General features: G+C 40.8%; 1 protein-coding gene across 1 annotated transcript; it reads left to right on the top strand.

The window, feature by feature from the left end:
* The first annotated feature begins 299 nt into the window (after positions 1–299).
* Positions 300–1734, top strand: dusp14 (dual specificity phosphatase 14). Its single transcript, XM_008297141.1, has one exon. The coding sequence runs from the start codon at positions 300–302 to the stop codon at positions 927–929; it is 630 nt and encodes a 209-aa protein (XP_008295363.1). The 3' UTR covers positions 930–1734.
* Positions 1735–11342: the final 9608 nt, after the last annotated feature.

Here is an 11342-nt window from a genome sequence, read left to right as displayed (position 1 = left end):
AGTTTAAAGACTGACAAAAAGAAAACAGCAACGACGCCCTCCAAAAGAGGGATTTCAGCGCTCTTGTTTTGTAGTGTTTGCAAACAGCAGCGATGTTACTCATCCTTGAAGTGTCTGTGTGTTTGTCAGCCTACACTGAAATAGAAAAATGTTTAATTTGGACAGAAATTGAAGTCTGTTTTTGTGTTTCAGGAGCTGACTGGCTGGCCTCGCTGCACTACTATGACTCTGAGCTGCTGAACATTTTGTTTTTTCAAATTATTTTCCGTCCCTCTCGAAGCCCACCTGTTTTTTCCATGATGGGTTCCCGCAGCCAAAGCTTCTTCCACCACCACCACCACCATCGCAGCTCCATGGTGCCGGCTACAGTGCCGAGGCTGTTGCCCGAGAACGGTAGCCTGCTGGGAGGCATCGCCCAAATCACTCCCAACCTGTTCCTCAGCAGGGGCAACGTGGCGTCCAACCGTAGCCTGCTGCTGTCCAAAGGCATCACCTGTGTGGTCAACGCCACCATCGAGCTGCCCAACTTCAACTGGCCTCACATGGAGTACGTGAAGGTCCCTCTGGCCGACATGCCCCACTCCCCCATCTCGTTGTACTTCGACAGCGTGGCAGATAAGATCCACAGTGTGGGCCGTAAACGAGGGGCAGTTCTGGTGCACTGTGCTGCGGGGGTGAGCCGCTCGGCCTCCCTGTGCCTGGCGTACCTTATGAAGTATCACCGGGTGTCCCTGGCCGAGGCCCACGCCTGGGTCAAAGCCCGCCGCCCCGTCATCAGGCCCAACGGCGGCTTCTGGCGCCAGCTCATCGAGTACGAGAGGAAGCTGTTCGGTAGAAACTCTGTTAAGATGGTGCAGACGCCCTACGGGGTGATACCTGATGTTTACGAGAGGGACCGCAGGAGCCTCGCCCCGTACTGGGGCCTGTGAGGGAGGCTGTGCCAACCAACCGAGGGATCGAGGAGGAGAAGCGAAGCCCTTCTGCCCTTCTGGACTGCAGGTCCACGCCTGTTCTGGACAGGCGAAGTGAGTGTACATGTGTGTGAAGCTTATTTAATGAACAGTGGTGCGTTTGGACAACGACGGTGCTGCTGTTCGTCCAACCGGTTGTCTCCTTTTAGTCTTTGAGTGGGAACGAGACGACTTCAAGCCCTTCGGACCAGAGGATCAGATGGGACCACAGTGATGTCAGACACCAGAACTAGACGAAATTCTGAGCGTGGGAGTCGGTGCTGTCTATTTCTTGGCCTGTATTTCCATTTCCAGTGGATGACAGGCTCTGTGTGAAGGTGTTCGCTGTGCTCGAGACTCTGCAGCTCTGACAGTGATGTGACTGAAGTCCTTTTCCTGACGTGGTGTCATGTGGTGGTATTGTGCCAGTTTTGCAGTAATTTTTAGTGTTAAGGGCAGCAGCATGCTCTTAATTTATGGTAGCATTAAAAAGATAAGTGTACAGAAAAAAATATATATAAGCAAATTATTTTACTGGAAAATATTGATAGTGAGGAGAAAAAAAGCATATGGTGCACTTTACCTGAACATTTAAAGATGTTATTATATCTACCTTTTTTAAGGTGAACACTGAAAAGATGTAAGCTAGAAGTCAAGGTTTAGGGAAAGCTCCTGTGTAACACAGGGTTGACTGTTCCGTCCTGTGACCACACTATGTTATTGTAGTGCTATTTGATGCTGTATTAAAAAAATATCTGCTGCCTCAAGGCAAGTAGTAGCTCCATGAAGTGTGTTTTCTATCACACGGTGTTGTGCCTTGCGTCCATGTTCGGGAGAAAGATCGGCAGCACAGCAGACTACTGGCCTACTTCTGTGGTGTAAAGAGTAACGCAGGCTGAAAATCTTCCATCTGGTGGGTGAAACTTCAACTTTGCTGCACGTTCTGTCGACTCTTCAGACGCTCTGTTGGTAGGGGTGAGACAAATAGCAGTAAATCTTAAGATTTTGCGGCCCTAAAAGAAAACATAATCTGGTCAACAAATAGAAGGTTTGAATTCCCACTTTTTAAAAACTTCTATTTTAGTGGTAAATTTTCTTTACATACGGCACCCTTTATTCTTTATTTCATGCGTTAAATACATTTACTTCCTCATAAAACATTGCCAAATGCCAATTTCAAGTAACGTGCATACAGTCGTACTTACCCTTCTGGCTGCTTTAGTTGGTGCAGTGCTGCGTTCTGCATTAGAGGTGTAGTGTGACAGGACTGGAGGCAAAAAGCCGCTTCAGAGTGCGAGAAGAGGTCGAAAACTCCACTGGGCACCTTTAACTTGCAGTAATTGAGGTGAATCATAATTTTCAATTAACTTAATTAACTATTAACCTTCTGAATCCCAAGCAGTTTGTGGGTGTTTTTTTTGTTGCTCCTCCTACTCACTGTGGACGTATTTGTCATTGCAATATAAAGACCAGCACGTCGATGGAAACACCACGACCATGGCTGGAAGCAAAGAGAACTCAAGATGCCCCCTGTGTGGTATGACACAGTTAAAATGCCATAAATCATTAAAAATAATAATAATAATAATAAAGAGAACTCAAGATGCCCCCTGTGTGGTATGACACAGTTAAAATGCCATAAATCATTAAAAATAATAATAATAAGTTGAATCATTTGTTTTTACATAAATTTAAAAAACCTGGAATCAAAATGTCCAACATTTTTCCATATGCCCACATGTGATACCAATACTGGAAAAAACAAAAAGCAAAATGGGGACTCCACATTCTGTAGGTATTGACATAATATTGATATTTTATATATTTACTTTTTTTAGTTGGTTTTCATACTTGTCTCCTGTCGTCTGTGTAAACACAGCCTGCAGTTCAGCCACAAAGTTCCTGAATTTTTGTCATTTGAATTTTGGTTGCAGCTGAGTCACAAATGGCTTTTTCGGTTATGTCCTGAAGCCCACAATTTTTATTTATTTATTTATTTATTTTTACAAATCTGAGTAGAGCAAACTCTTTATTTTGGGCAACTTTTTGAAATGAGACATGTAGAATAGACTGATTTTGATTAAAGATAATGATTCTAACCATAGATTTGGTGATGTTTCCCAACAGAACAGGAACTAATAGATGAGTATTTCAAGGAGCATCAGACACTTTTTTCAATTTGAATGTTTTAACCATTTTTGCCTAATAACTGGTGTACATTTTGATGATTTTTATACATTTTCTCTCGGTTTATTAATTATCCTGGGTAATCCAAGATATTTTGGCTTCACTTCTGGGGAACTGTCATTTCATCTGTCTTCATACACGATATATGAACAGGTGTCCAATGATGCAGTACTACAGGCAGCATCCTGGACACTACTGCGTTTATTCTGGGACTCCACTAGAGTAGCTTTTTCAGGATCCACAGTTAATCCAAACTATTATTTTTCTCATATTGACTCGTCAGTATATCCTCTGTCTGAAACGAGCTGCTTTAGCTACTGTCTCTTTAAGACCCCCTTTTTTAAAGCCCACTGTCTTATGATTGGCCGGCTTTGAGGAAGCCTTTTGTTGTGAGCATTATCACCTACTGGTGTGGAAGCTCTGAAAGCAAATGTAAGTTGACAAAGTAAAATATTATCTTGTGCTTGATTGGAAATGGCAGCTTCTCAAATCCATCTGTGCTCGTTTGAGCTTGGATCTGATGCAGAATAAGAAAGTGGACCTCACTACAACAACAAAGATTGCAGCCAGACATTTCTGTTTGGTAAATATTTAGTTTATTACATGCACTTGTTGTACATAATGAGACATTGAATCCTTCAATCACAAGCCGTATATAAGCATTTTTTATTTTATAAATGCTCCTGCAAATAGGGGTACATTTGGGAAATGTACTAAAATGCACACTGAAGTGGAAACACTTGGCGTCAGGAAATATAAAAGGTACATGAATATGTACATAAAATCACTCAGAAAACCATAGTGTGACTTTGTGGGTCTGCTTTTCCTGGAGCAGATGACCAGTTTGGCTCAAAAGTAGGAAAAAAAAAACAGTTAGAAGCTGAGTAAAGTCTCACAGGGAGAACTTTATCATGATTTTACCTCAATATTTAAAACCATGCCCACATTTAACATTAACAGCCAACACCATAACATTATATATATGACAGAAAACATGGAAAAGCACAATATGTCCCTTTTAAGTTGACTGTAGAGTGACATAATTCAGCTAATAATGATGTTTTTGCCTAATGATGATCCATTTTTGGCAAGCGACTTATCAATTTATAAACTATCACTCTTGGCTCTGGAAAAATCAGTAATGATTAGTTTGAGAAGTGCATAATGAGGACCTGTCTTAACTCTCAGTGCAGTCATTGTTGATTGTGGTCATACATAAAACAGACCAGCAGTGAGTTGACATTTTTAACCCACAGACATCAGTGCATAAATGCTTTTCTGCCATAACAGATTAAGTGTGATATGACAGTTTAAAAAAAAAAAAAAAGGAATAAAAAATCAGGGGTTGTGCATTATTTCACGCCCCAAGAGAGTGGCATTAAAATGTAAAAATAAAGAGCTCAAGCCAGTCAAATTCTAACACAAAATTTCGACTTTGACTGGAATCCAAGCCAACATTTACTTAAAAACAGGCAAATGTTTATTTTCTATCTGCGACTGGGGAGGTCTCTGAGATGTTTTCACATGAACAGGCTGCGGCGTCTCCTCCTCCGAAGGCCTCTTGATGTTCACTCTGCGAAGACATTTTCCCCAAGAGATGTCTTCAGATGTCAAAGCAGCGTTCTGTCATTCATTTTCATTTGCTGTGGTTACACAGCAGCAGGCAGATATTGATGAGCGCTATTTGTCTTGTGCCCACACTTCAGAGAGGGACCTCCGGAGTGGTCTCCACAATGAAATCCATTACCCGCAGAGACGAGGCCCGTCTGATGACAGGCCGACCACCACCGAGATGCTCCAGTGATGGGTCCAAATTATACATTGCACACACTATTTCTCCCAGAGCAGAAATGAATCTTTTTGTTTCCCCCCCCTTCACCCGCCTCCCGACTGCGTTAATGTGGCTGCGTGCACGTGGTTTCCAGGGCATAGTCGAGCACTAAAAGTAAACACATCCCTCACCGGCAGCAGCAGGATATTATCATCTATCATTAAAGCAGTAAGCAGAGCCATTTGCATCACCCTGAGCAGCGGAGCAGGCCCGGCTCCAGCGGTGCAGGCCAACCAGAACCAACAGCGCTGATGAAGTTTGTGGAGGCGACATTCAACTCATCAGGAAGCCGCAGATACTGGTGAGCTGCAACAAACTGCTGCGTGTTAATATTAGTTTTATGGTTCTTTAATATGTTTTTTTTTTCATGATTAATTTGTTCGTATTTAGCTCAGAGAATATTAGAAATTAGTCGAAATTAGCAAAGTGGCACTTGTTTGTCCAAACAAAAAGCACTGTGACATTACAACTAGGGCTGCAGCTATCGAATATTTTTGGTAATCGAATATTCTATTGACTGTTTCGTCGATTTATCGGGTAATCGGATAATTGACTCATACAGCCTCAGTCACTCACAGCAGGCTTTGCATCCCAAACACATTGTGTCACACTAAAAAGAGTCTGTGCGAAACGTGAGCTTTAATTTTAATTAAAGTTCCAGTTCTTGCCGGGGACAACATACTGGCCAAAATTAATTTCACCATGTTTGGTTAGATCTCTCCGGGTTCTCTGGCTTCCTCCCACAGTCCAAAAACATGTTGAGGTTAATTGGTGATTCTAAATTGTCTGTAGGTGTGAATGTGAGTGTGCTTGGTTGTCTGTCTCTAAGTGTGGCCCTGTGATAGACTGGTGACCTGTCCAGGGTGTCCCCTGCCTTTGTCTTGAGTCGGCTGGGATAGACTTCAGCCCCCCAGCGACACTAGTGAGGATTAAGCGGTGTATAGAAAATGGATGGATGGATGGATGTTTGGTTAGACCTCTGGACACCACTTGCTGACCAGTCTGTGCAGATCTGACAGAACTACGAGGCTCAATAAACACATCTCTGATATGTTTTGGGCCTTGACCATTGATAGACTTATACACAGTAAGAGTCATATTCAGCAGAAGCCAGTGCAGGGATTTAAGAGTCGGAGTGTTTTCCCTTCTTGGTGTTTGTCAGTATTGTAGCAGCACCTTTTTTAATGAGTTGCAAATGTCTAACGGTAACTCGACTACATAAAGTCCTATTCCCCAAAAAAACAACTTAGCATTTATAAAATTGGAACATTTCCTGTCCATCAGTTAATCATTCAGAATCATAGCCGCTATTAAGGAAACTGGGTTCATGTTTGCATCTGAGAATTAGTTTTAATAATTCTTTTCTACAACTGTAAAATTAGATTGTGTTTTTTATTTTCATTGTTTTGGCAGAAATGATCAAATTCTTAAAAAGATAATGAAGTGAATTAGTGCTGTCTGACAATGCAGACATGTACAGACAATACAATACAACAGCATAGAACCGGAACAAAAGCTGGTCAGATGTGTTCGCATGTTGTTACTTGGTAGAAATCTGTTTTTCTAAAATCTCGGCTGTGATCGTGTAAATATTTCAGACCTTTTTTTTTTTTTTTTCATGTCACCCGCACAAAGCAAATATGAACATCTGCTGTAGCTGCGATGAATTACTGAATCACGGCTTCTCTGGGCTTCAAATTATACAGGCTTTAATGATTCACTATAATCGGCCTGAGCTACAGCATTACTACTCCCCTATCAGTCAGTTGTAAATTTTGCATTTCCATTTTAACAAGGCCATACACACAAGGCCGTTATTAATGTGAACATGCTGCTTCAATTTCAGACTCGCCACCCTTGTTATAGTTACAATTTGACAACCTGATTTAGTCGCACGGCAACATATTCTTTAACCGTTGGATGAGATTCAAAGTGTGCTTTTTTTTTTTTTTAGCCTCACAACAGTTGCAAACATTAAGGGAACGGCCACATGGTGAATGCTGCTTATGTGGCTGCCAGCAGCACTTGGAAAGCGTAATAATAGTCCCAGAGGGCAGATTTAAATGCTCTTAGTGCTACGTGTAATGGCAATGAAACCCAAGCAGTTGTATAAAGAATCCATAACCGAGCGTAAAAGGATGGAATAAGAGAGAGAAACAGTGTCACATTTGGACTGAGGGTCATCTGAAGCGCAGTAGGAGAGTTTGGTTTGGCGTGAAGCGAGTCATTCTTCCTCAGCGAGCGGCTGAATGAGCGCGTTGTCTCTGTGGTGTAACAGTGACTCATCTGTCCGTCGTCTTAAAAGCCTCAGCTGTCTGAGCTGATTGATAGAACGGACGCTGAGGCAGAGGACAGCGAGCCATGAAGCTGCATTTAATTTGTAGCAAACATCTCAACAGAGAAAATGACGAATACTTGTGTCCAGGTCGTTAATGGGGAAATTGAGGCGTCATAAATCGACTTGAGCGTCGCCCCTTGGCTGCTTTCTCTTTAACTAATTTTGGACCAAAGAGAACAAGTGTTAAAGGATGACTCTGGTGATGCTCTATAATGAAAACACCAAAACAACACAATTAAAACTATTAAAAAAGCATCAGTGAAGTCGCTGCTGCTTATTGTTAGTCTGTCCCACGTGCATCGTGCTGCTGCTCTTAAACACTAGAGAGCCAAATGTGTATTAATCCGCTGCCGAAAATAGTCCCCAGTAAATAGACTTTTTACTCCTGTTTGAGTAACATTTGTTAAAAACCACAGTGCCCAGCTGCTTTGACAATTTGTTAAGCCCTTTTCTTTAAAGTGACATTTAAAATGGGTCATTTAAATCATTTCCAGACAGCATCCTGTAACACAACGTTTGATTTGGGCCTTTCACGAGTTTTGCTGACATTTACAAAAATATGTAAAGTCATATATGAAGTCTTATCTTTTAGGTACAGTGTGAATAATAAATTGGCCAACTTAATATCCGTCCATTATCTATACACTGTTTAATCCTCACGAGGCTCACGGGGGGCTGGAGTCTATCCCAGCTGACTTAGGGTGAAGGCAGGGGACACCCTGGACAGGTCACCAGTCTATCACAGGGCTACACTTAGAGACAGACAACCAAGCACACTCACATTCACACCTACAGACAATTTAGAATCACCAATTAACCTCAACATGTTTTTGGACTGTGTGGGAGGAAGCCGGAGAACCCGGAGAGAACCCACGCTGCACGGGGAGAACATGCAAACTCCACACAGAAAGATCCTGAGTGTCCTCACCGGGATGCGAACTGGTGACCTTCTTGCTGTGAGACAACAGTGCTAACCACCGCTCCACCCTGCAGTCCCAACTTAGTATCGTCACAGATATTTTCTGTTAACAGTTTACTGAGTTATACTTAACTAATGTTTGTGGTAATGGCTAACACTTAAAATGTGTAGATTCGACTTTCTGATCATTTTAGATGCTTTCGTGGTTCCAAATCACACAGCGCGAGCTTAAGTCACAGCTAGCTTTAGATTAAGCTTATTGTTAACTTTCCCCAACTTGTTTTCTGTATGTGAACCACAGGCTGTATATAAAAGATGGACGTAGCCGGCAAGATGTCTCCCAGCTGCCCTTTTGAAGCCTCCAGTTTGGCAACTGGCTGTCAACATTTTCATCTTTTCAAACCAGAAGTGACGAGCAAAAGGTTGATCTTGCTGAGAACTCGAGCACATAACACACACCTATCAATCATAAGGTAGACACCTACCAAAAGTATGTCCTGCTTTATCACCTATTTTACTCTAAAGGGGACCATAATTGACAAAGTCATCATCACGTAGTGTAGAAAGAGACTTGAAACTAGCGATTAGGACCATAAACTTAAGAGAAAAATGTTTACTGAGGTAACAAATCAAGTGAGAAATAGGGTCGTTTTATCATAGACTTCTGTACAAAAGGATTCTGAGCGGAGTCGCCACCTGCTGGCTGTTCCAAAGAATGCAGGTTTAAAGCACTTCTGTGTTGGCTGCACTTTTATTTACAGACTATAAATTGAACAGTCGATTTTGATGCTCCAACTTTTAAGGAATCCAATTTGTTATACCACATAAATAAAATCACAAATTATAACAGAGTCCTTATAAAGGCTAACTAGCCTCGCTTAGATGTCTTGTGGACAGTGCAAACACAGAAGAATGTATCTGATTTTATCTGATGTTTGTTGTTTACCACATTCTTCCCTTTTAAGGAATAATCATCAACCTCAACATCCAAGTGCAATATCCTAACTGCAGGAAATCACATCATCGTTGTCGTATTTTTATTTGATTGAAAACAAACATTAGAATTCGCATAAAAATCATATCATAATACAATATCTAGCAAGATAATCTTAATGTGATTTTCATCTTGCTTATTATTTAACAGCTAGAGCTTTGTTTAGGGCTGCATGTAAAAATTATTTTCATCAATTAATTTGACGTGTTTTTGAAATAACCAAAATCAAATTTTAGTTTGCAAAATGTCATAAAAATAGTTTACAATCAATGTAATGCACTGTCCCAAATATATCTGATTGGCAGCGATATCCAACATGAAAAATGTTCACATCTGAGAGACATGAATTTGTGAATGTTCCTCAATTTTGGTTGATAAATGACTCAAAACATTAGAATTGATTATTTACATTTGTGTGGGTTGAGCCCTGAGGATTGACTAATCGATGTAAACTCTTCATTTTGTGTTTGTTGGGAAAAGAAAACAGATTTTTTTGACTTCTCAAAAATACATTTTACATCAAAATACAGAATTAACGTTTAAGTTACTCATCAAGGACAGAGGACGCTGTTAATACTTTTAATCGCTTCTTTTGCTGTCACCATAATTTAATCCTATTGACAAAACTGCATTGGCTTTTTGAGCATAAAGAAATGGAAATGTTGTCAAAAGAAAGCATGGTAGGAAGCAGCTCTATTCAGGAGGGTGAAGGCAATCAGCTGAACTTCCAGAGGCAGCTGTTTTTCATCAATAATGCGATTGACCATGGCCATGAAATACCAGAGAACAGCAGTCAGTACTGCACAGTATCAGTTCAATCTGCCGCCTCTCCATGATCGTTTCAGCATCGCAGACAATAGGCGTGAAGATGACAGGCACAGGAAGGAGAGAGACGGGCTGCATTTTGAATTACGCAGCCTTATTCAGTAATTGATTTCAGTGTTTGTAATTTTCTGTAATCCTGGTGTTCACCGTGAGAGGAGAGGAATTCATTTTCCGCAGGAAATAAATTAGGGAACGGCGAGAGATAAAATGGATGTTGGAGAACACACCTGAAGAGTGTGGGGACGATAATGAGACTGGTTTCACGGAGCCCCCAGACATCTCATTTGATTGGCTGAGCTCAACCGCCAGCGATGGCCCGGCAGGCTTGTCGGAGGAGAATTTATTCCATTTTGTCGCAAAGTGATGGAGATGAGGCCTCTCTGGCCTGAGAGAAAGTACATTATTGAGTAAAATGACAGAGGGGAGAAAATGTGCAGCAACATTCATGCATTTGGAAGAGAGGAAGCGTCGCAGGAAAAACCAGCAGAACAAGATCAGAAAGCCACATGGATTAATTGACCATCTCGTTTCTTGTGTGCTCGTATTGAACAGTAATTCAGGATGAATGAGTCCAGGAAATTGATGCAAATACTGTTTATTTTACTCCAAAAACACAACTGTGTTTCAAGTTTGTCAAATGAATATCTAGACATGTGTTTGCTTTCTTGCTGAGACGTGAATGAGAAAATCAATGTTGCTCTCAAATGGTCAGCTTTAAAGCCAACACACGTAGAACTGGAATTAATTATCAGTTGTCAGCTATTAAACTATTCACCAGCTTTTTGGAAATTGATTAATTAGGTTGAGCATTTTTTAAGGAAAAAAAAATCAACATTCTCTAATTGCAGCTTCTTAAATGTGAATATTTCTGGTTTCCTTTGCTCCTCTGTGACAGAACACTGAACATGTTTGGGTTGTGAACAAAACAAGATATTTGAGGATGTCATATTGGGCTTTGAGCTACAGTGAACTAGAGTTTTCATCATTTTCTTACATTCAACAATGAAAATAATTGTTGTTTGCAGCCCTAAACACCAGAGGTAGGAAACAAAATATGACTGCCAGGACAACACACGCATATTTCAGTTATGCAGCCAAAATATTTTTATCGTTTCAAAAAGTCAGATCCAGATTTTAGCTTTACAGTCAAATCAGATTTACTTGTTTTGCACCCAAAGCAAATCTGTTTCTGTTTAATTGATTTTGCAATTAATGTAGTAAAATCTGTGATATTTGTTATTTTTCTCAATTAAAACTTGAGATTTAAAAATTGTTTATTTATGTGGAATAGCAAACTT

This window comes from Stegastes partitus, unplaced genomic scaffold (genome assembly GCF_000690725.1).
Source record: "Stegastes partitus isolate 25-593 unplaced genomic scaffold, Stegastes_partitus-1.0.2 Scaffold1194, whole genome shotgun sequence".
Lineage (NCBI taxonomy): Eukaryota > Metazoa > Chordata > Actinopteri > Pomacentridae > Stegastes > Stegastes partitus.
The sequence above is the reverse complement of the archived record's forward strand: the minus strand, read 5'-3'. Positions and strand labels throughout refer to the sequence as shown.

Coding starts and splice junctions, on each gene's coding strand:
- dusp14 (XM_008297141.1), top strand. CDS start 300: ATGGGTTCCCGCAGCCAAAGCTTCTTCCACCACCACCACCACCATCGC.